Source organism: Trachemys scripta, chromosome 10 (genome assembly GCF_013100865.1).
Source record: "Trachemys scripta elegans isolate TJP31775 chromosome 10, CAS_Tse_1.0, whole genome shotgun sequence".
NCBI classification, from domain to species: Eukaryota; Metazoa; Chordata; order Testudines; family Emydidae; genus Trachemys; species Trachemys scripta.
The window spans coordinates 67460757-67485495 of record NC_048307.1 but is presented as its reverse complement, the minus strand read 5'-3'; the positions used below and the strand labels follow the sequence as shown (position 1 = coordinate 67485495).

The 24739-nt window shown below is 42.7% G+C and overlaps 1 protein-coding gene across 4 annotated transcripts in view; it reads left to right on the top strand.

Annotated features, from left to right (window-relative positions):
* Positions 1-23259, top strand: part of HOMER2 (homer scaffold protein 2) — a 114748-nt gene extending 91489 nt beyond the window's left edge. For all 4 annotated transcript variants that reach the window (XM_034783865.1, XM_034783863.1, XM_034783866.1 and 1 more), the window contains 4 exons: positions 2549-2705; positions 5504-5614; positions 10651-10731; positions 20996-23259. In XM_034783865.1, coding sequence (XP_034639756.1) covers positions 2549-2705; positions 5504-5614; positions 10651-10731; positions 20996-21184 — 538 coding nt within the window. In that variant the 3' untranslated portion in view covers positions 21185-23259. The remainder of the gene's footprint in view (positions 1-2548; positions 2706-5503; positions 5615-10650; positions 10732-20995) is intronic.
* The last annotated feature ends 1480 nt before the right edge of the window (positions 23260-24739 follow it).

Below are 24739 nucleotides of genomic sequence, written 5' to 3'. Positions count from 1 at the left end.
CTGGCGGGCCGTGAGACATTTTGTTTATGTTGACCGTCCACAGGCACAGCCCGCTGCAGCTCCCATTGGCTGGGAACAGCAAACCATGGCCACTGGGAACTGCGGTGGGCCATGCTTGCAGATGGTCAACTTAAACAAAATGTCTCACGGCCCGCCAGTGGATTACCCTGATGGGCTGTGTGCTGAAGGTTGCTGACCCCTGTGATAAGCAATTCAAAGGTTATATAAGAACATAAGAATGGCCATACTGAGTCAGACCAAAGGTCCATTCAACCTAGTCTCCTGTCTACCGACAGTGGCCAATGCCAGGAGCCCCAGATGGAGTGAACATAACAGGTAATGATCAAGTGATCTCTCTACTGCCATCCATCTCCACCCTCTGACAAACAGAGGCTATCGACACCATTCCTTACCCATCCTGGCTAATAGCCATTAATGGACTTAACCACCATGAATTTATCTAGTTCTCTTTTAAACCCTATTATAGTCCTAGCCTTCACAACCGCCTCCGGCAAGGAGTTCCACAGGTTGACTGTGCACTGTGTGAAGAAGAACTTCCTTTTATTTGTTTTAAACCTGCTGCCCGTTTATTTCATTTGATGGCCCCTAGTTCTTATATTATGGGAACAAGTAAATAACTTTTCCTTATTCACTTTCTCCATGCCACTTGTGATTTTATATATCTCTATCATATCCCCCCTTAGTCTCCTCTTTTCCAAGCTGAAAAGTCCTAGCCTCTTTAATCTCTCCTCATATGGGACCCATTCCAAACCCCTAATCATTTTAGTTGCCATTCTCTGAACTTTTTCTAATGCCAGTATATCTTTTTTGAGATGAGGAGACCACATCTGTACGCAGTATTCAAGATGTGGGCATACCATGGATTTATATAAGGGTAATAAGATATTCTCCATCTTATTCTCTATCCCTTTTTTAATGATTCCTAACATCCTGTTCGCTTTTTTGACTGCCGCTGCACACTGCGTGGACGTCTTCAGAGAACTATCCAGGATGACTCCAAGATCTCTTTCCTGATTAGTTGTAGCTAAATTAGCCCCCAGTCATCTTATATGTATAGTTGGGGTTATTTTTTCCATTGTGCAATACTTTACATTTATCCACATTAAATTTCATTTGCATTTTGTTGCCCAGTCACTTAGTTTTGTGAGATCTTTTTGAAGTTCTTCACAGTCTGCTTTGGTCTTAACTATCTTGAGCAGTTTAGTATCATCTGCAAACTGTTTACCCCTTTCTCCAGATCATTTATGAATAAGGTGAATAGGATTGGTCCTATTCAAGGTTGCGTACAGTGTGTATGAATCATAGAATTGGAAGGGACCTTGAGAGGTCATCTAATCCAGTCCCCTGCACTTATGGCAGGACTAAGTATTATCTAAACCATTCCTGACAGGTGAAGTACATCAACCCTCCTTTTAATTTTTAATGGGATAATTTTTTTATTCCTAGTGTCTGTAGTCACTTCTACAGGCTAGTAACTGAGATACTGGGAGCTTTCAGTTTCCTCCATCCATTGTCCCTCACCTCTTTAAAAGGCACATCACTCACCCTTTACTTCAGGAGCTTGGAAGGTCCGGGAACGTTTAGTTCTTCAACAGTAATATTTTAGGGTTACCATATTTAAAAAATAAAAAAAGAGGACATTCCATGGGCCCTGGCCCCGCCTCCTTCCCACCCCGGCCCCGCCCCAACTCCGCCCTTTCCCCACCTCTCCCCCAAAGTCCCCGCCCTAACTCCCCCTCCTCCCTCCCAGCCACGCGAAAAGGGCTGCCCGAGCGCTACCGGCTTTACGGTTTGCCAGGCAGCCTCCAGACCCCGTGCCCCCGGCCGGCCCTTCCCCAGCGCAGAGCAGCTGCGGGAGAAGAAGTGCCCGGCCGGTATTTTTCCCCGGACATGTTCGGCTTTTTGGCAATTCCCCTCGGACGGGGGTTTGATTGCCGAAAAGCCAGACATGTCCGGGAAAAACTGGACGTATGGTAACCCTAAATATTTTATAGCTATCTAGATATTTAAAATCAAACAAAAGAAGTGAAAGTATTTTACCTACAGAGTGTATATATATGTTTCTTGGCTTACTGTATAAAATACTATAGTATTATCTTTCATCCTGAAAGATCCCAACATGCTTTATAAACTGATACAGTACAGCTTAGGACAGGAAGTAAAGAATGCTGTAAAAATCCATGACTGCAGACACCACACATCTAATCTAAACCTCACATCTGGCACTGACAATAGTACTTTTGATTCCAAAAGCACAAGTTCCTCCTTCTTGAATTAATGGAGCATCTATTATGCTAGATATAGTAGCTTTAGAATTTGTATTGTCTGTGGACTGTTCATTAGAGACAAGTGATCTATACACTTGAGCAGGTCCGATATTCTCTGACAGGGTCAATGTGCAGTGGTCATTCCAGTAGAATACTGTATCTAATTCAGCTTGCCACCCACTGTTGCAATGAGGTGTTCTCACAGAGTACTAAATGGAACTAAAGCATTAGTGAATCTAACTCTACCCTGTTGTTTTCAGTTCTTCCAATGTAAAGAAATGGGAAACAGAGCTGCAGACTCTAAGGGAGAGCAATGCCAGACTGACCTCTGCACTCCAAGAATCTGCTGCCAGTGTAGAGCACTGGAAAAAACAGTTTTCAGAATGCAAGGAAGAGAATGATCAACTCAGGAACAAGGTAACATGAGTGGGTTAGATAGGATAAAATGAACCCAGAGCACCATTTGAAATGCCAGAGAACCCTGGCTTGGGGACTCCTCTCCTATTTCTTCTTCCTCTTGTCAGCAGCAGCACCAAAGGTCAGAAGCAAAAAACAAAGTTCAGATTCCCACCAGTTATAAAATCCAGACCCAAACTCTTTGAATTATCATTTTGAAATACATATTTATTGTAATATTATTAATTAAGCTTTAAAAATCCTTAATATGGTTCTTTCTAAACCTTTTCCGATGCGCCTCTTCTCTCAGCCTAGGCAGAACAGAGACGGCAATGGCATCTCTTTTGTACTCATGTGTTGTGCTTCTCTGCTGCTTCGTTGTATTTTCTTGTGCTAGAAAGTAAAAAGAGAGGAAGAATGGAGTAGAGGAGACTGAGATGGCTACTTCTTGCTTCCAGCATGCAGGAGGCAAAGAACTGGGAGCCAGTAGGTGGGCTGGGACTTGCATATCACCCAAGAGTCCATGCTCGCTGGTTGGTAGAGCTATAATATTGTCTGTCCATGCTGTTGGGTAGGATGCGAGGAAAGAGAATTCCAATGAAGACGATTACCATAGTGTACTCTTCTCATAAGTTATTTAGCTATAGTATATTGATGCCTTGAGCTCACTCATTGTGGTAAGGTGGCTGATTTAACCCTGTCAATAATGCTAATTAAATCTCAAAATCAGACAGCTAAGTGATGACATGAGTTGTACCCACAATACTGTAAGCATAAAAAGGGAGGAGGAGCCAGGCTGAGAATCAGGCCCACCAGCTTAAAAGCCGCATATTTCCACTCCATAAGCCTGTTGGAGATCGTTGCCAAAAGCCTTTTTCCCTTCCTTACCGAATGTGTAATTTCACAGCACTGTAGTACAGGGATCAAATGAGAACCACAAGAGAGAACACTTGGGAGATGTAAATTTAGATTTTTAAAAACCCTGGCTTAGAATAGTAGCTTGTACTGTCACTAAAATAATATGGTGCTATCTATCAAAAGCTTGTAATTGGCCCACGCACTGGTACAAGTCTGCTGAATACAGAGGAATTCAGTTTCCGTGAATACTGCTTGTAGTGATAATTTCAGCCTATTGATCTTAAGCTACTTTCCAAAAAGCTGGGGCTGTTGCTGCTGCTGTTTTTGCCTTTCACGTATACAGATCTCTGGGGCATTCAATGTATAGCGCAGATTGCAAGTGATTTTTGATTTTCTATTGTTTTCAGGGGTAGGTATGACTTTCATTCCTTTTTGCATGCCATTTGGCTTCCAGTGAAGAATGCTATAGCTTGTGGGAGTGCCACTGATAGACAGATGTAACCTGTCTTACCTGTCTGTCAGGGCACTAAAATGCCTATTGGAATTCAGTCTGTTTTGCAAGATGGAAATTGTATATCTGTTTGTGTGCAGTTTGGGGACGTCACTGTCAGAATGTGGAGATAATTCCCATAGAGTAAATCAGTGCTTCACAACAAGCTTTCACTGTATTTAGACTACCACTTAACCCATGCTGGGTGTCAAGATTGCCTGGCACTAATTGTTAGCATCAAGGTAATATTAGGTTGTTAGATAAATCTGGTTCCTAGAGCAAAGAGTTAATAGTTCATTGTTAAGGCTAGCAGCGAAGGTTTCTTTTATGTATAAGGGAGAAATAGCTGATCGAAATAGTAGATTACAGTTAAATAGCATAGCATGCAATCTAAATTATTTACTCAATGTTTGCTTTTGTGTAATGTTACATAGGAAAGCTGCTTTCATTGACATGACCAGGTGCGAATGTGCCACTTCTCTCTAAGTGTAGTCAAAAATTAGCAGGTTCACAAAAAGCTTCCTTATTCTGACGCAGTGGTTAAGGTACCTATAGCCCAACAGTCAGATGTTTTCTGTGGTTCATATAGCCCCACTGTCTGCATACAATGTCATGGATCTTCCTGCAGAGAGAGAGATTCTTCTTTGTTTCTTCTCTCAAGTAGGTTTCTCAATAGGCATTGGTGCTGCACCAGTATGGGGTGCTGGGAAATTCTTTCTCCTGTGTTAATTGGGTTAGACAGTTTTGCACATTGGTCTACCTTAAAATGATGCCAAGTACAATCCCAGAGTAACCCAACAGTGAGAATTAAAAATACATTAATGAGAGAGCCTGGTGGCCTAGGAGCAGCGCAGCACACAAGATCTGAGTCCAGAGGTGGCTAGAAGAAATATAAAATCAGCAAGCTCATTCCCTGTCTGAGAGAACAAAGCACCATCTGTCACACTGTACTAATCCTTCTGGCTAAGTTTTAATGCTGTATCCAGCCCTCTTATTCCTGCTGGAATAATAGACAGGCCTTGAGGAGATGATGTTGGGAACTCCAGAGAGCTTACTTCCTCATGCCATATTTAAAAAAAAAAAAACCCCATAGATTATTGGCTCATACTTACATTTGCACTTCCATTTTTATGCACCCCAACCATTGCTCCTCATTTCTTATTATGACATTCCAGTGCTTTGCACAGTCCCATGTAATTACATAACGCACTATGTGAGATACAATAAATGCATCCTGTGCGGCTGCCTAGTATGTGTGTAAATGGGTTACTTTGTTGTTCGTCATTTTAAATATAACAATGGTAACTTTGATCTGTTGTACTAACTGGTATACTCTAGGGGGGGAGATCCTCAGTTGATGTGAATTGTCGTACCTCCATTGATTCCAGTGGAGCTGGAACGGTTTACACCAGCTGAGGATCTGCCCCTAGATTTGCAGAGAATTGGAGTTTGCTATGATCTTTTTTTAAAGATTGAAGAGCTAGAAGAACAATGCAATGAAATAAATAAAGAGAAGGAAAGAAATGCACAGCTGAACAGGCGCCTCCAGGAACTGGAATCAGAACTTCAAGACAAAGAACTAGTAAGTAAAATAAACTTAGAAATGGCACAAATTCTTTAAAGTCAGAGTGGGCCCATCTGCTTTTCACTACACAAAGCAACACATACAGTGTGTCACCCCAGTCAAAGGAGCCCAGCGTTTAAAGTTACTGCTCTTTCTAGCTGCTGTAAGACTCTTTAGATCTCCAGTCATGTCCCCTAATCGCTTGTTTACAACACTGTAGGTTCTGAATTTTTAATCTGATTTGGCATTTGAGTTTGACAATTGTTAACAAAAATGATACTTCACACTTCTGAGGATCTCAGTGCCTCTTAAAACCATTAATTGGTTAAACAGCATAACACCTGCTGAGACAGGTAAGTTGGAGTATCCTCATTTTACAGATGGGTGAAATGAGCTGGAGAGGTTCATTGCCTTGCCCAAAGTCACACAGCAAGTGAACTGAAAATAGAATCTCAGAATCACTGCTCTCAGTCCCCACTTTACCATATGGGAGGAGGGGAGCTGTTTACTTTAAGGTGCTTGTCAGTAAAAAGACATCCCTTACAAGAGAATTTAGTATCTTTGTTAAGACAGGTGAGGCTCTTTCAGTGGAATCTTATATTTTACTATTTTGCCCCCACACCTTCTGATTTTAGGAATTAAGTCCAAGATGGAGATTAAGATTAGAGGATGTTACTGACAGATTCATTCACAATTCCTAAATCTCTCATCTTATCTTAGAGGGTATTCATTTTGCTAAGGCGAATAATGTTGGAAACTTATAGCCCCTGACTGGGGGGGGAAATAATGGAATCTTTGAGGTTCTCCCCCCCCCCCCCAGTAGAAACCAAATGTTCTGTGCGGACTCAAGAGCAAATGCAGACAGCAGGTGTAGTGAAGCTTGCCTAGTGCCATTATAACGTCTCAGCTGGTGCTCCTAAAGAGCAGTGCTATTAAGGAGTTTTAAGATGGTACAAGGAGATAGGTTAGGGAGATGGATTTTGATGCACAGTTAAAAATATAATGTAGTTTTCAGCACCAAGTTTCAAAGGAAAATGTCATGCTTTTTTCCCAACCTTTCTGCTCTAATAGCATATGTAATAACCCCCACTTTGTGCTAGCATTTTCCTTGAGGTTCACATTCTCCAGACACCAAATCAACCAGAAAAATGATTGGCTCATGAATATTACAGACCTAGCTTCCATTCGTTTTTGAGAATGAACTGCACCCCCAGCCTGATTTCAGACTGTTTCTTACAGTAGTGGATTTCTGATTAGCTCTAAACCACCGTAAATAAGCTGCTTTTGGCTTTGCAAGGCAAACCAGCGTGGAGCCTGCTCACAAATGCAGCCATGAAAGAAGCACCTCTGAAATTCTGTCCATTTGGGGAACAGTAAAGGGAGGAGAGAAAAATGAAAGGATGGAAAGAGGTGCAGAGGCTTTGGGAAAAAGAAATATAAGCCATAGAGCTATACAAGGCATCAGAATGCTTAAAGATGTATGGGGATTCTCTTCTCAAAATAAACACAGGAGGTTACTGTCACAGAGTTCTGGGGTGTAATCCAGATCAGTAAGGATTTGTCAGTACTTGCCCTGTAACCCTTGTATGCCTCACAATGCTTTGCTGCTGTAGCTTCCAGCCTCAGATGCTCACAGCCAACCTACAAGTATGCAGGTGACACCCTAAGTGTCTGTGTGCTATACAGCCCTGGTTAGCAGCTCTGACCCCAACCTGTCTACCACCCCGCAGCCCCCTCTGGCTTCCACCAGCCTTGCTTACAACCAACAAGGTGACCCCAATCACACTCCTAGTCCCGAATTTCCCCCAAACAGTGTGCGCCTTGAAGTATCTAGCCCTCTCCTGGACAGCTCAGAGAAATAATAATGTTTATTTTTCCTTTAAAGAGACAAAAGCACATTACAGCTTATTAAATTAACTGAGGTAAATTCACCTTTCTTTCAAACACAGCACTGAGTTAATTTATGGTAAAAATAAAGCGAATTTATTAACAACAAGACATAGGTTAACTGATGCCAAGTAAAAGGAATAAATTTGGAAAGGGTCACAAGCAAATAAAAAAAGTGAAAATATGCACCTAAAACTCTAAAAACGTAAACTAGCAAAGTACAGGCTTTGTTCAATATTGTTTCTGTCACCAGGGCTTCTTTTCAGCCAGGGCTGACTTTCCTTCAGTCAGGACCTTTTACAGAAGTACAAGATGCTGGCTTCCCTTGTCTTCCTTGGTGAAAGATTTTTGCCTATGCAGGTTTCTTTAATTCAGCTCCCACAGACTTCAACCCCTCTTTGGTAGAAGGACCCATCTTTCTCAGCTTGCAAGAGTTCTGTTCCCTTGTGTCCACCTAGTGATGGATGCTAAAGATGGCTTCTGTCTTTGCTGATAACTTCCAAAGTTCAACAATCTTATTTAAAGAGGCAGGATGACCTCATGCTGTGGGGCTTGCTACTCCCCGGCATGTGTATAAGACTTCCATTGTTTTGATTCCACCAGGCTTAATTTACATAGGAGACAGGTAAATAGCTGCTATGTTCCCTCCTGTCTGGGAAGGACCTGTTTCTCCCTTTGTTTGGACGTACTGTAAAGCCTAATATCAATAAGTATCCATAATTCCTTATATAGTGTTAATACATACATTTTACGATGATATTAATCACCAGAGAATCTTAGGCTTTCATAAAATAACACACTTGATAAACTTTTATAGTACAGTGATATTGTTTACAATCAGTTGATTCAGTTGGTTATCATGTGAGGTTCAGATCCCCTGTCTTTATAAACCAGTAAATCTCTGCAGTGTATTTTTGAAAAATAAATCCTGGACCAAGCTTCTCTCGGGCTGGGTGTAGATGCCATACTGTCTCCTCCCCTATTTGTTACCCTCATAGCTTTGTTTACCTAATATGTAAATTGGACCTTCATTGTGTTTGTCTGGTGATGGGGCTGGTCAGAGAAGCAAACATGCCTTTGTCTAGGACAGACTTGTTTACCAACTCCCCCTGACATGCCTGGCTTAAACATATTTTAATAATCATTCCAACATAGATCCATAACTCTTAATACACAGTGCATACATCCATCACACAAGTATATTAATGATCAGTGAGTTATTAGTTTTCCAGTGACACATTATTTGACACGTTTTAGATACAGATTATAACCATAGTTGGGGAACATGGAATTGGTCAGGCCAACTGAAACTCATCACCTGATACCAACACAAATCCTTGTCCTTTGGCCCTGGGATGCTTGTAGGGTCACTTCTCCCCCACTTACAAAGCTGCAGCAGGGCTAGCCACTCGCTGCCCAGAGGCAGCAGGTCAGAATCCTCTTTCCTGACAGGGAATCTGCTGCCATATTTTCATTGTCCTTTATATAAAAAAAAGCCTGTTTTGTCATCTTTGTTTACAGTTTCCAGGACATATCAGAGAGTATACATAATTTCATCTACAGAGTTGTTACAAAGCTTTCATGGTGACTTTAATAACCGTTGTGCTGTTAGATTTCAAACGATCTATTACATGTCACCTTTTAAATCCATATCATGACCCCACTGTGGGAGGTGCTGTGATTGTCAGGCCTGACCAGACTTGCTGACACACAGTAATAGAGCCTCTGTGTCACAGTTAACAGCTTTTTTTGCATTAAAGCGGATTTTAATTGATTTCAACCTGGTGGACAGAAACAGTCCATGCTAACAAGCAATTTGACCCTTTACATTAATGCTGTAAAGTAATGGTCACAAAGTTGGAGAAGAACACACAAAATATTGGAGATGTCCTGGGTAATAGAATCACTCATCAAGAAAGCTCAGTTTCTGGGTGGGCTGGTATTTTTGGAAAAAAGTTTGGAAGCAAATAAAAATCCACTCTGGAATAGACCAGATTCTTTTAAAAATTGGGTGGGAACTGAAATGTGAGAAATGGTATTGTACCTGGAGGAACAGAATCTGGAGATATTGAGGAAATGTTTTTTGTTGCACAATTTTTTGGTCGAGCATGGAGTACGTATTCCTATGTACTCTTATTCTGCTGTGAGATCACCAGTACCTGGAAGAGAAGATGTCACATATCCCACCTCTCTACTTGTGATGTGTGATATGGCTTGGCTATCCTATATCAGACTAGACTCAGGACTGCCGAGGCTGGACACATTTTATCTTTATTTATCTTTTTAGAATATCTGAGGAAATAAAATACATGTTTGGAGGTGGATCCTGTAGCCTGCTCCACAGATTGCAGCCTGCCTCCTCCTGGACTCTAGGGGAAATCTCCAGAGCAGATCCTTGTGGGTGTTTTCACCTAGAAAGTCAGTTTCTGCAGTTTTAAATGAGGGGGGGGGGTGATTTGGCCCTTGGTATTTACATTCTTCAAATATGTTCCCCACTTCACCACTGCCTTTGCTGTTAGCAGAGCAACAAACTCTTTTTAACTTTCCTCTTAAATCCATCTCTCCAGCCACCTACTTGTCTTGTTACTCATTTCTAACTCCCTTCTGTTTGTCCATATTATTCTAGTAATGTGTGCTCAGAGTTGAATACAGTATCCCAGGTGGTGTTGCTCAGAGCTCTAGATGTATATGCTCAGGCCTATTATCTCTGTGCTCTGTGATGTTTTTACATATACAGCTCAAAATTCCAGTGACCTTTTTTACTGCCATATATCATTGCAAACTCCTATCTAATTTGCTGTCTGCCAGGTCTCTTTTAGCATTATTGCGTTTTAGATTTCTCTCTGTCTCATTGAATATGTGTCTGTGTAGTGAGAATTCATAAATATAACTAGCTGGAGATTAGATTATGCTCAGGTGTAGAAACTATGTAGTCAAATGATTAAATGTGGTGCAGAAATGAATATTATCATATTTAATTTATTAAATTAACAACTGCCATTTATAAAGCGAAAACATTTTCAGTTATTTTAAATCCCAGTGTTGTGTGGCATACAATATACTTGTGCAAACTAATTTCATAGCTTCAAATTACTTTTTTTTTAAACTGAAGTTTGTTATAATTTTCCCTTTTTTTGTTTTGTTTTTTGTTTTGTTTGTTTTTATAGGAATTGGAGGATCTTCGAAAGCAGGGTGAAATTATACCCCAGCTAATGACAGAATGTGAATCTGTATCTCAGAAATTACAGGTACAGTTCAGTAAATAAATCGATCTAAACACAGTGGAAAGGACATTTGTTTTATATTTCTCATGTTTATATATTTTTACCTGTTTGTAGTTTAACTGATAGAGACCCCAATTCATAAAAGTGAATGCTGATTACATGCAAAATGTACTGTGGCTGCCCCAGAATTAGAAGTAATTCTAGATAGCTTCTGGCTCTGCCTGGTTATCTGAAGAAGTTGCTACTCTGGGATCATGTTGCAACTGTCACCTGGCAGACTCCAGGATATTCTATATCCAGCATTTATGCTGCTCCTGCCTTGCATTGCCTCATATGCAGTGCTACTAGAAGTGACTGTTTCACATACAAGAGCTGGCAAGCATTCACCAATCTCCTTCCAAATGGCCATTTTGAGTCGTCAAGTCAGTTATACTAACATCATGATGGCAGCTAAAGCTAATTATTATAAAAGAAAGAGAAAAGAAGAAAAGTTATTTGTTTAAAAAAAACAAACAACTAGTTATGTACCATTGGGGAGAAGTTCATACAAAAGGTATTCATATGGTGGGTAGTCTTTTTCAACACAATACATTGTCTGTATTTTTATGTAGATATTTATATAGCCTCCCATCACCAAAGTATTTGAATCTGGTTGGTTTTAAAGCTTTTGAACTCTGACTGTATATATCAAAATGATGCATTCAAGAATTTGGACCCATCATGGATCGGGCCTCAGTGTGGTATGTACCGTACTAACACAGAACAAAGAGACAGTCCCTACCCTGTACAATAAAAGTCTGAATTCAAACAACAGGTGTATAAGAGTTGCCATACTGGGTCAGACCAATGGTCCATCTAGGCCAGTATTCTGTCTCCAGCCGTAGCAAGTACCAAAGTTTCAGGGAGAGTTTACAGAGCAGGGCATTTGTCTTCCCTATCATCCCCTCCCTGCTTCTGGAAGTCAGAGGTTTAGGATTGCCCAAGCATGGGGTTGCATCCCTGACCATCTTTGCTACTGGCCATTGATGGACTTCTCCTTCATGAACTTACTTATTTCTTTTTTTAATCTAGTTATACTTTTGGCCATCACAACATCCCATGGCAATGATTTCCACAGGTTAATTGTGCATTGTGTGGAAAAACTACTTCCTCCTTGTTTATATGAAATCTGCTGCCTGTTAATTTTATCAGGTGATGCTGGTTTTTCCATTGTGGGAAAGGAGTGAATACTACTTCTCTATTCACTTTTTCCCCCATCATTCATTTTATAGACCTCCTATAATATCACCTCCTAGTCATCTCTTTTCTAAGCTGAATAGCCCTAATCTTTTTAGTCTTTCCTTATATGGAAGCCACTCCACACCTTTCATCATCTTTGTTGCCCTTCTCTGAAACTTTTCCAGTTACACTATATCCTTTTAGAGATGGAGCAAACAGAACTGGACACAGTATTCAAGGTTTGGGCTCACCATGAATTTATGAAGTGGCATTATGATATTTTCTGTCATCTTTTCTTTCCATTTCCTAGTATCAGAGGGGTAGTCGTGTTAGTTTGAATCTGTAAAAAGCAACAGAGAGTCCTGTGGCACCTTTAAGACTAACAGACGTATTGGGAGCATAAGCTTTCGTGGGTGAGAACCTCACTTCTTCAGATGCAAGTCTGAAGAAGTGAGGTTCTTACCCACGAAAGCTTATGCTCCCAATACTTCTGTTAGTCTTAAAGGTGCCACAGGACTCTCTGTTGCTTTTTCCATTTCCTAATAGATCCTAGCCTTTTTTGACCATTGCTGCTCATTGAGCGGAAATTTTCAGAGAACAATCTACAGTGACTCCAAGATCTTTCTTAAGTGGTAACAGCTAATTTAGAATCCATCTTTATTTATATGTAGTTGAGATTGGGAAAAAATAATGTGCATTACTTTTCACTTATCAATGTTGATTTTCATTTACCATTTTGTTGCCCACTCACCCAGTTTTGTGAAAGCCTCCTGTAGCTCTACACAGTCTGCTTTGGACTTAACTCTTAGGTGGTGGGTATAATAGACCAAGGAAGGCTTTGCCTTCCCTGGCGCAACCACCCCCTGAGGGACACCTGGACCGCGGTGACCCTGCCCTTTCCTCGAGGCCACCCCCCCGCTGCGCCACCTACTTACATGCACTCCAGGTCCCTGCTGCCAGGGCCAGCTCCAGGCACCAGGCAACCAAGCACATGCTTGGGGCGGCACCTGGTAAGGGGCGGCCAATCTTGGGGTGGCAGGGGGCAGCGCGGCATTCCGCGGGGGGGGGGGGCTNGGGGGGGGGGTGCTCCGGCGGCGCGGAGCACGGCGCTCAGGGGGGGGTTCCGGCGGCTCGGCGGGCGGCGGGAGAGTGGGCTCCGGTGGTGCGGCGCTGGGGGGGGGGTTCCGGCAGCACTCGGCGGGGGAGCGGCGGGGGGGCGGCGGGGGGCGGGGCGCGGGGGGGGGGAGTTTCCGGTGGTGCGGCGCTTGGCCGGGGGTCTCGGCGGGGCGGTGCTTTTTTTTGCTGCTTGGGGCAGCAAAAAAGTTAGAGCCGGCCCTGCCTGCTGCTCCCCGCGTTACTTCTTAGGAGCAGGGGAGTGAGGAGGGATGCTGCGAGCAAGCAGCGGGCACTGGGGCCACCAGCTTGGACAGGGGGAGGGGTTGCCGACTCTGCCTGGCACTCGGGTGGGAGGCAGCTTGGCCTGGCGCTGCGAGCGGCCTGGCCCAGCGCTGGGGCTGGGGGGGCCGGCCTTAGGTGGTGGCTGGGGTGGGCTATCCGCGGCTCTTCTGGTTGCGGGGCGGAGGGCCTCAGGACTCTTCCTGTTAGGGGGGCAGGTTTTGGGGGGCTCCAGCATGTGGGCGGATGGGGCCTTGGGTGGAAGGGGCAGGGCCAGCAGGTTAACCTCCCCAAAATGGGAGCTCACCCGCCACCCATGACTTAACTATCTTGAATAATTTTGTGTCGTCTGCGAACTTTGCCACATAACTTTTTATTCCCATTTCCAGATCATTAATGATTATGTTGACCAGCACAGATCCCAGTACAGATCCTTGAGGGACCCCATTGTTTGCTTCTCTCCATTGTGAAAACTGACCATTATTCCTACCCTTTGTTGCCTAGCTTTTAACCAGTTACTGATCCATTAAAGAACCTCCCCTCTTATCCCATGACTGGTTAGTTTCCTTTAAGAGCTTTTGGTGAAGGACCTTGTCAAAGGCTTTCTGAAAATTCAAGTACACTACATCCACTGGATCCCCTTTGTCCACATGCTTGTTGATTCCCTCAAAGAAATCTATTACATTGGTGAGGCACATCTTCCCTTTACAAAAGCTGTGTTGACTCTTCCCTAACAAATCATGTTTATTTGTGTGTGTAATAATTCTGTTCTTCGCTGAAGTTTCAACCAATTTGCCTGGAACTGAAGTTAGACTCTCTGGCCTGTAATTGGCAGGATTGCCTCTGGAGCACTTTTTAAAAATTGGTGTTACATTATCTACCTTCCAGTCATCTGGTATAGAGGCTTTTTTCAATGATAAGTTATGTACTACAGTTAGTAGTTCTGCAATTTCATATTTGAGTTCCTTCAGAACTCTTGGGTGAATACCATCTGGTCCTGGTGGCTTATTACTGTTTAATTTATCAGTTTGTTTTAAAACCTCTTCTACTGACACATCAGTGTGGGGCAGTTCTTCAGATCTATTGCCAAGAAGGATAGCTCTGATGTGGGTATCTCCACTACATCCTCTGCAGCAAAGATTGATGCAAAGAATTCATTTAGCTTCTCTGCAGTGGCTTTGTTTTCCTTGAGTTTTCCATTAATACCTTGGTTGGCTAGAGGCCCCAGTGACTGTTCATGAGGCTTCCTGCTTCTGATGTACTTAAAAAAATCTTACGATTAGTTTTTGCATCTTTTGCAAATTGCTTCTCAAATGCTGTCGTGGCCTGCCTTTTTGTACTCTTACACTTCACCTGCCAGTTTGAGCACCTTCCTATTGCCCTCACTAGGATTTGACTTCCAAATTTTAAAGGATGCCTTTTTGCCTCTGATAGCCTCCATTACTCTGCTTTGAGTCATGGTGACATTCTTTTGGTCCTCTTATTGTCTTTTTTGATTTGGGGTATGCATTGAGTCAGTCTCTAATATAGTGTTTTTAAATAGCACCTATGCTGCTTGCAGGCATTTAAACCATGTCACAGCTTCCTTTAATTTACATCTAACAAGCGTCCTAATTTTTGTGTAGTTCCCTTTTTTAAGTTAAATGTTACTGTAGTGGGATTTTGGGGGTATTTTTCTGCCCTACAAGGACAGTGGCATCGGAGCAGTTTTTATAGTGGGGATGCTGAAAGCCATTGAACAAAACTGTAAACCTTGTATATGATGGAAACCACTTCAAGCTACTGTACCCCCAGAACCCCTACTTCCTGCACCCCTGTACAAGGATGTTAAATTTAATTATATTATGGTGACCATTACCAAGCGATTTAGCTATCATTATCTCTTGAACAAATCATGTGTTCCACATAGGACTAAATCAAGGATGCAACAAACAGATGGGGGAAACCCAAGTAAACAGTGAGACAATACTGATCAGTCTGATAAACAGAGGTAACAGGACATCAGCTGTCTAACCATTAGCATTTTGGCAAAGGAAATGGCCAGGGAAGGTTTTAAGGAGGGATTTGAAGTAGGATGAAGTGATCTTTGTGAGTGTTTCTGGGGAGCTCTCTCTATGCATGTGTGTTCAAAACTTAAACAAATGGGTGATGAAGACTGGCATCACTGGTGGAGGAGATGCGACATCTCAGTAGCAGTAAGAGAGAGGGCAGGGATCAGCTGTGGAGGACCTTAAAAGCAAAGACTAGTAATTTGTATTTATGCAGCAGGGATGGGAGAGCCTACGGGGTGGGGGGGGAGGGATGAAAAGAGAGGGGTAATGTGGTCGAAGCGACAATCCGGGGAAATGATTTTTGCAACAGTTTTGAATGGATATAAGTGAGGTGAGAAGGGACATGTCAAAGCTGGAGAGGAGGTTGCAGTAGATCAGAAGTGGATGAAAAATGTAGCTATTTTGAGGGAGAAGAGAAGTCCGATCTTAGAGGTATTATACAGGAAGAGGTGGCAAGATCTAGACATGGCCTAGATGTGAGGATCTAAAGCAGGGGTCTCAAACTCAATTTATCTCAGTGCCAGTCCTCAAATCCTCCCAGTGGGCCAATAATGTCACTCATGCCGCCCAGAACCACCCCCAAAACTCCACCCCCCACCTGCCTAAGGCTCTGGGATGGAGTTTGGGTGGGGAAGGAGGTCTGGGCTAGGGGATTGGGGTGCAGGCTCTGGGATGGAGTTTGGGTGCTGGTCCAGGCTCTGGGCTGGGGCCAGGGGGAGGGTGCAGGGGGAGGGGATGCAGGCTCTGGGAAGGAGTTTGGGGGCTGTGGGGTATGTGGAGAGGGGGTGCAGGCTTGGGGAGGGAGTTTGGGGGCAGGAGGGGATGGGGGTGCAGGCTCTGGGAGGGGGTCAGGGATGTGGCACATACCTGGGGCTCCAAGGCAAGGTGTGGCAGGCCTGGGGGCCTCCGCATGCTGCTGCCCCCACGCACCACCCCCACAGCTTCCCATTGGCCGCAGCGGTGCTCGGGGCGGGGGCAATGTGGGGAGGCACAGCCCCGCCCCGGGGCCGCAGGGAGATGAGCAGGCAGATGCCGCTCAGCTCCCCTGTGTTGCCGGAGGTGAGCAGGGCCCCAGGCCATTGTAAATCGCCCGGGGGATGTGCGGGGTGGGGGTGAGCGCCCGGGGGCGGCAGGTGGGAGCAAAGGAGAGACCCAGCCCCAAAACTGCTGGAGCCCCATGGGCCACATTGGGGAGGTTCTCAGGCCGCAGATGGCCCGCAGGCCTGGAGTTAGAGACCCCTGATCTAACGGGGGGGAGGGGTGAGTAAAAGACTGTTTAGAACTGATTTGGCTAAAGAGTTTCTCCCTCTTCCCATCTCTCCATATTCTTCAACGCCTCCAGCTTCTTTGCAGAGCTCAGAGACAGTGATATGGTTCCCTGGTTAAACATACTATGAATATGAATGTTATGAATAATTGGGACAGTAAAACTAAAAAGCATGTGGCCATGTTTTCAGCAATGAATTATTCTTCAACATTTGACACCCTGTAAATATGGATAAGCAAAGAGTGAAAGAGGAGCTCAGTTTTGTTCTTGTTTGAACAAAGAGTGTAGAAATATTTTTAATAGTGAAATCTCACTTTGTAGTTAGTTCAGTGATACTAATTTTTGATTCATCAGTCACCCTCAGTGCTCAGCCCTGTACAGAATGTAAAGGAATATCAAAAAAATCAAATCTGTTGTAGTCGTGACTATTCTACTGGAGAAATAGCTTATGCACTGAACTAGTACTTCAGCTGAGACTTTTGTGTTTTGGCCTTCCTTAAATAGGTTTTACTTTTATGGAAGGATACTCATCCCTCTTGGTGTCAGTTAAGTTGTGATGGAGGCAAGCTTAGGAGAGCTCACAACAAAGGGAACAATGGCTAAGGGGTAAATATACCAGAAAAAGTAAGAACCAGAAGCACTTTATAGTTCCAGGGTTTGAGATAGGAAGCATCTAGATAACTGCTATGGGTTTGGTATAGGCTGGTAGTGACCAAGAAGACATTGCAAGTTGATGGTTGTTTTTGCCTGTGCTATATAAGCGAGTGCCTTCATTTGAGTCCAAGTCACAATCATAATTAGCAGCTTGAGCAGCAAAATCAAGAACTGCAAGAGCATGGAAACTGAACCACCCTCTCACTTGGAAGTGATTACTTATCATTGAGGCACCTGGGTAAGGTGTTGGTTGGGAGCTGTTCCCTGCTTGTGCTATATCTCTTCTGGGTATAAATTAGGGTGACCAGATGTCCCGATTTTATAAGGTCAGTCCCGATTTTTGGGTCTTTTTCTTATATAGGCTCCTATTACTCCCTCCCCCATCCCAATTTTTCACACTTGCTGTCTGGTCACCCTAGTATAAATAAAGGTCTTTGGACTCTGGGACTGTCAGTCTGGCACTTTCACAAGCTTAAACCACCATAAACATAACACGTGAAAAAAGAATAAATGAAACAAGGTCATCTAGGTGAAAATAGTTGAAAGACTACTGAAGAGGTGGGAGGGAAATGTGTGCTGTGGGAATAAGATATTAACATAGGCCATTTCTACATGGTAAAGTTCATTATTTAAAGTTTTAAGAAGACTTAAGTTTAGATATTTACATTGTCCTGAAATGAGGAAAAGCAGAAGGAAAGCTAATGAAATAAGAGAACGAGGCTTTCTTCCAGCAACTAACAGAAGTTACTAGATCACAGGTCCTGGTTCTCATGGGAAACCTCAGTCACCCTGATATCTGCTGGGTGAGCAATACAGCAGTGCACAGACAATCCAGGAAGTTTTTGGGAAGTGTAGGGGACAATTTCCTGGTGCAAGAGCTGAAGGTACCAAATAGGGACAGAGCTCTTCTTGACCTGCTGCTCACAAACAGGGAAGAATTAGTAGGGGAAGCAAAAGTGGATGGGAATCTGGGAGGCAGTGACCATGAGATGGTCGAGTTCAGGATCTTGACACAAGTAAGAAAGGAGAGCAGTAGAATACAGACCCTGGACTTCAGAAAAGCAGACTTTGACTCCCTCAGGGAACTGATGGGCAGGATCCCCTAAGAGAATAACATGAGGGGGAAAGGAGTCCAGGAGAGCTGGCTGTGTTTTAAAGAATCCTTATTGAGGTTGCAGGAACAAACCATCCCGATGTGAAGTAAATATGGCAGGCGACCAGCTTGGCTTAACAGTGAAATCCTTGCTGATCTTAAAAAAGAAGCTTACAAGAAGTGGAAGATTGGACAAATGACCAGGGAGGAGTATAAAAATATTGCTCAGGCATGCAGGAGTGAAATCAGGAAGGCCAAATCGCACTTGGAGTTGCAGCTAGCAAGAGATGTTAAGAGTAACAAGAAGGGTTTCTTCAGGTATGTTAGCAACAAGAAGGTGGTCAAGGAAAGTGTGGGCCCCTTACTGAATGAGGGAGGCAACCTAGTGACAGAGGATGTGGAAAAAGCTAGTATAATCAATGCTTTTTTTGCCTCTGTCTTCACGAAGAAGGTCAGCTCCCAGACTACTGCACTGGGCAGCACAGCATGGAGAGGAGGTGACCAGCCCTCTTTGGAGAAAGAAGTGGTTCAGGACTATTTAGAAAAGCTGGACGAGCACAAGTCCATGGGGCCAGATGCATCCGAGGGTGCTAAAGGAGTTGGCGGATGTGATTGCATGGCGATCGGGGGAGGTCCCGGATGACTGGGAAAAGGCTAATGTAGTGCCCATCTTTAAAAAAAGGAAGGAGGAGGATCTGGGGAACTACAGGCCAGTCAGCCTCACCTCAGTCCCTGGAAAAATCATGGAGCAGGTCCTCAAGGAATCAATTCTGAAGCACTTATAGGAGAGGAAAGTGATCAGGAACAATCACCATGGATTCATCAAGGGCAAGTCATGCCTACTAACCTAATTGCCTTCTATGACGAGATAACTGGCTCTGTGGCTGAGGGGAAAGCAGTGGACGTGTTATTCCTTGACTTTAGCAAAGCTTTTGATACGGTCTCCCACAGTATTCTTCCTGGCAAGTTAAAGAATTATGGGCTGGATGAATGGACTATAAGGTGGATAGAAAGCTGGCTAGGTCATCGGGCTCAATGGGTAGTGATCAATGGCTCCATGTCTAGTTGGCAGCTGGTATCTAGCAGAGTGCCCCAAGGGTCGGTCCCAGGGCCTATTTTGTTCAATATCTTCACTAATGATCTGGAGGATGGCATGGACTGCACCCTCAGCAAGTTTGCAGATGACACTACACTGGGAGGAGTTGTAGATACGCTGGAGGGTAGGGATGGGATACAGAGGGACCTAGACAAATCAGAGGATTGGGCGAAAAGAAATCTGATGAAGTTCAACAAGGACAAGTGCAGAGTCCTGCACTTAAGATGGAAGAATCTCTTGCACTGCTACAGAAAATGGACTGAATGGCTAGGCATCAGTTCTGCAGAAAAGGACCTAGAGGTTATGAAGCTGGATATGAGTCGACAGTGTGTCCTTGTTGCCAAGAAAGCTAATGGCATTTTGGGCTGTATAAGTAGGGGCATTGCCAGCAGATCGAGGGACGTGATCATTCCCCTCTATCCGACATTGGTGAGGCCTCATCTGGAGTACTGTGTCCAGTTTTGGGCCCCACACTCCAATTTTTCCACATTCTTCTTGTAAAGAGTCCAGCGGAAGGCAACAAAAATGATTAGGGGGGGCTGGAGCATATAACTTATGAGGAGAGGCTGAGGGAACTGGGATTATTTAGTCTGCAAAAGAGAAGGGGGGGGGTTGATAGCTGCTTTCAACTACCTGAAAGGGGGTTCCAAAGAGGATGGATCTAGACTGTTCGCAGTGGTACCAGATGACAGAACAAGGAGTAATGGTCTCAAGTTGCAGTGGGGGAGGTTTAGGTTGGATATTAGGGAAAACTTTTTCACTAGGAGGGTGGGGAAGCACTGGAATGGGTTACCTAGAGAGGTGGTGGAATCTCCTTCCTTAGAGGTTTTTAAGGTCAGGCTTTACAAAGCCCTGGCTGGGATGATTTAGTTGGGGGGTTGGTCCTGCTTTGAGCAGGGGGTTGGACTAGATGACCTCCTGAGGTCCCTTCCACCCCTGAGATTCTATGATTCTATGAACATGGGTTTCTAAAAGAAAGAATACATTAGTAGAGCAAACTGCAGTGTGGAAGAGCATTAAGTTGTTTTCACTGACTATATGCTTTAGTATTCATCCAAAATATTCACTGACTATATGCTTAAATATTCAGCCAAGGAGTTTAAAAGAAATCCAGCAGAACCTAATAAGGCGACATTATTTCTCAGGCAATGTTTTGTAAAAGCTTATTTTTCAAAGCTAAACCACCATAGATAATTTTGTGGCACAGAGACTAATTTTGCAACTGTCGCAGTGTATGCACAGTGCACAATTTAAATCCAGCTGAATTTAAAGATATCAACCAAATGACAAAATCTAATGCAAAGCATCTTTTCCACTTAATCTGTATCTTTCCCTGCATTAGTCAGATTTTAAAAAAAAGCCCTATCATGTCAAAATTGCTTCCAGAGGTGTCTGTATTAGGCAGACTAAAAGGAAGTCAAAGCAAAACATTTAAAGTCTGCGTAACATTGTAACATCATCCATCTTCTCTGAGATTCATGTTATTTTTTCTTTTCTATTCTTTTTTTTTTAAGGCTGCTGAGAAAAAGAACAGAGACCTGGAGGAGAAAGTCAGAACACTAAGGACAGATGTTGAAGAGAGCAAACAGAGACAGAACAGCCTTAAAACTGAATTAAAGAATTTTTTAGACGTACTAGATGGGAAGATAGATGAACTACATGACTTCCGACAAGGACTGTCTAAACTGGGAGTTGACAACTAGACGGCAACAGTTTTTTGTAATCTAGGGTCTGAATGTTTGGTGTTTTGTTGATCCCAAATGTGTATTTTACAAAATTTGACTGAATGTTCCACTTGTTGGCATTGTTTCTGTACATACAGGCTGAAATTTGCTGTGTTTTTTCAAACCAGTTGTGCTGCTCACTGAATTCTGTTGAGAAGAGAAATGATTTATATGGCTGCTCTGGATTTGTGAAGAGGTGGAGGATTCTGTCTCAGGAATCTGGAACTAGATCTACCTTATATGATTATGCAGTTAGTTGTTGCAGGGAAATTTATATCTTTCTTAAGGGCTGTTGCAACCATAGAAACAGAAAACAAGTATTTTCTAGTCCTGACTCTCAGTACTCCTAGCAACATGAATTTTATTTCTTTTGTTGAGTGGAGTGGAGTGAAGATTAGAGGGGGCTCCTGCCGTGTGTAAATCAGTTGGGTAAAATGTGTCTGAGTTGAGCTACAGTCAAGTGTAGCGAATCCCTCTAAGTAAACATTAAGATCCTTAGGAACAAATCAATAAAGCCTAATTCACAGAAAGAAACCAACTGATTTTATACTTGTGTGACCTCTGTAAATGTATGTGCACATACAGCACATAATCTGCTGCAAAATTGCAGTCAGTCTCAGCTCTTGTACTTCAAATAAATCGTACAACAGCTGATGAGAACTTGTCTCATTTAACAAGAGCATCTTTTTCCTCAGCCCTAGTGTTTAAATTCGTATAATTAAGTTAATCTTTACATCTTTAAAAAAAAAAAAAAAAAAAAAAAACTCTCTTCCTGGGACCAGATATACAGCAATAGGGATACGTTATTGTTTCACATATAGGTCTGGGTCCTCTAATTATCTATATAACTTAATAACTGCTGTGAACATCCACTGAAGTGATTTCAGAGAAGTTAATCTAAAAAACATTAGTTCATTTCACAGAACCGCTGGGGATGGTTTTGTACAAATGCAAGTTTCTGTTCAAGAGACATCCAGGGCTGAGGTAGCATGAAAGCAAAACCCTTTTCTTTGAAGTGTATGTTCCGATCTCATGACATATTAGAAACCAAATTGCCCATTTAGAATGACAAGAAGAAAGGCATTGCAGAAACACATTGTAACTTGTATTTGATTATTCAGCAGCTCTAAACACATTCTGAGTAAAGCAAGAGAATGCTTGGGATTCCAGGACCATGAGAATAAGAAGCAAGCTTACTTAACTGCAGTTGGTGACATAAACAGTAACACTGGTCCAGAATTCAGTCTAACTCTGCTTTTGTCTCCATAACAACCTTCAGGGGCTATTTTTTTTTTTTTAAAGAACTGTTAGGGAATAGCCTGCTCTGAAGTTATTCTGAAATTCCATGCAAATAGAATTTGGGCAAGCTGTTCTGTTTATGTCTGATACATTGATGGTATTGCCTCTTTTTTTAATCTGGCAAAGGCTTCTGAAGTGTGAAATTAATGTATTCCAACAGGACGGAATAGAGTGGCCATGTCACAACATTCATTTCACATATTACAAATTAGATTTCTAATTCTTAATAAAGCTATAATCAAGGGGGTTTTGGTCATTTAAATAATGTAAGTGAAGAGTACATTGAATACTTTTGCACACAGATATAATAATCCAGATGCTGGAAGTCTGTAGAGATACTCTATCTGCAATAGTTCTTTAATTTTAGATTGCATCTACCACTGAAGTATTGTCTATCTAGCCTTGCCTTTTTTGTATGTGTGCTTTGTAATCCTTTTATACAACTGATATTATGAAGCTGGACTATTTCGGTATATGATGGTCTTTATAAAAATTGTTGTAGAGTGCCAGTATTAAAAAAAAAATAAAAATAAAAATCAGGTACTTGGAAACATAATATAGAATGTAGGGATGTGAAAATAAGCTTTCGCCAGTGCAGATATACAAGTGTTACATAATGTGGGGTTAGATAATGTGATCCAACTACTCAAAATTGAAAATGACAAAGGAAACAGAGTGTATTTTCTGAACAAATAATTTCAGTATTTAGTTTGCATCTAATATAGTTCACTTTGAATAAAGAATCATCAAAAAGGCAGATGACCTACTTCTCCTCTACTCCCATTCTACCTTTAAGGTTAGCGGCAGCAACTGGGAAGCAAGGAAGTAAAACAATTGTCTGTCACAAACAGTATAAATTGCCAGGCTCCCTACTCTATTTCCCATTAATGTTTTTACCTCCTTCATACTGAGAGCCTTGCTCAATCTTCTGTTTCTTGTCTTTCTCTTTTTTTCCCTACTAGCGAGTCTTAGGGCTTGTCAGAATGAGACAGTTGTATTGGTTTAACTTAAGGTGTGATTTTTAAAAGTATGTAGTTAAATAGGTGCAAAGGGCTGTGCAAAAACTCTTATTTTGGTTTAATCCAGATTTATTTTGGGTTCATCCAGTTATTTCAGTTTAACTTAAACCATTTAGGAATCAGATTAAAATAAATGAAACAAGCCACTCTTAAACTTAAATAAGAGGGTCCACACACGGGGTTACATTGGTTTAACTAAATTAGGCTAGGTCTACACTACGGAGGGGGGGGGGGGTCAACCTAAGATACGCAACTTCAGCTACGTGAATAGCGTAGCTGAAGTTGCGTATTTTAGGTCGACTTACCTGGCTGTGAGGACGGTGGCAAGTTGGCTGCTGCTGCTCCCCCATCGACTCCGCTTCCGCCTCTTGCCACGGTGGATTTCCAGAGTCAACGGCAGAGCCATTGGGGATCAATTTTATCGCGTCTACACTAAATGCGATAAATCGATCCCCGATAGATCGATAGCTACCCGCCGATCCGGCGAGTAGTGAAGACATGCCCTTATTAGTTTAAAAACTGACTTAAGTAAAACCTGTATAATTTTCTGATGTGGACAAATAAAGAAGAAATAAGGATCAGAGGAGAGGTGTGGATGCAGAGTCTAGAAAGAAAAGTATTTATTTCTGGACCTGCTACTTGTGCTGCACACTTCCAAGCAACCAGGGGAACAAGGTGGATACTCTTTGAACAATCTCTGTTCTCTCTCCTGTAGTCAGGACCCCAGTGTTCATGTTCCTTCCTTCTTTGGCAGGTGTATTCAGTTCTTACGTGGTTGAGGCTCAGACATTCTGGCTGCCTCCATCCTTCACAGGATTGACAGCCTTGTCTAATTAATTTCTGTACTCCCTTTTTCCTGTAACAAAATGTAAACACTGGGTCCTGGGATTCAGGGCCCTATTTGTTACCTGTAAGGATTATGCAAATTGGTCTTCTCTCACCTTTGCCACTCTGTCTTCTTTTAGAAATTAGAGGAGATTATAAATGTTGCAGGCTCCCAGTCCACAGGAAGTTAATACCTCCGTCTCTTGGATACCTACAGGCATTTCTTCCTTGAATTTTGATCCCTACCGGACAGGTTCTTTCATTAAGAGTGGCTGATATGTACCTATGTCACAGGGCTGCTGTGAGGGTAAATCCATGTTGGTAAAGCACATTGAGTTCCTAGCATGAAAAATGATATCATTGCAAAATATTTTATAATTGAAGCTCTGTC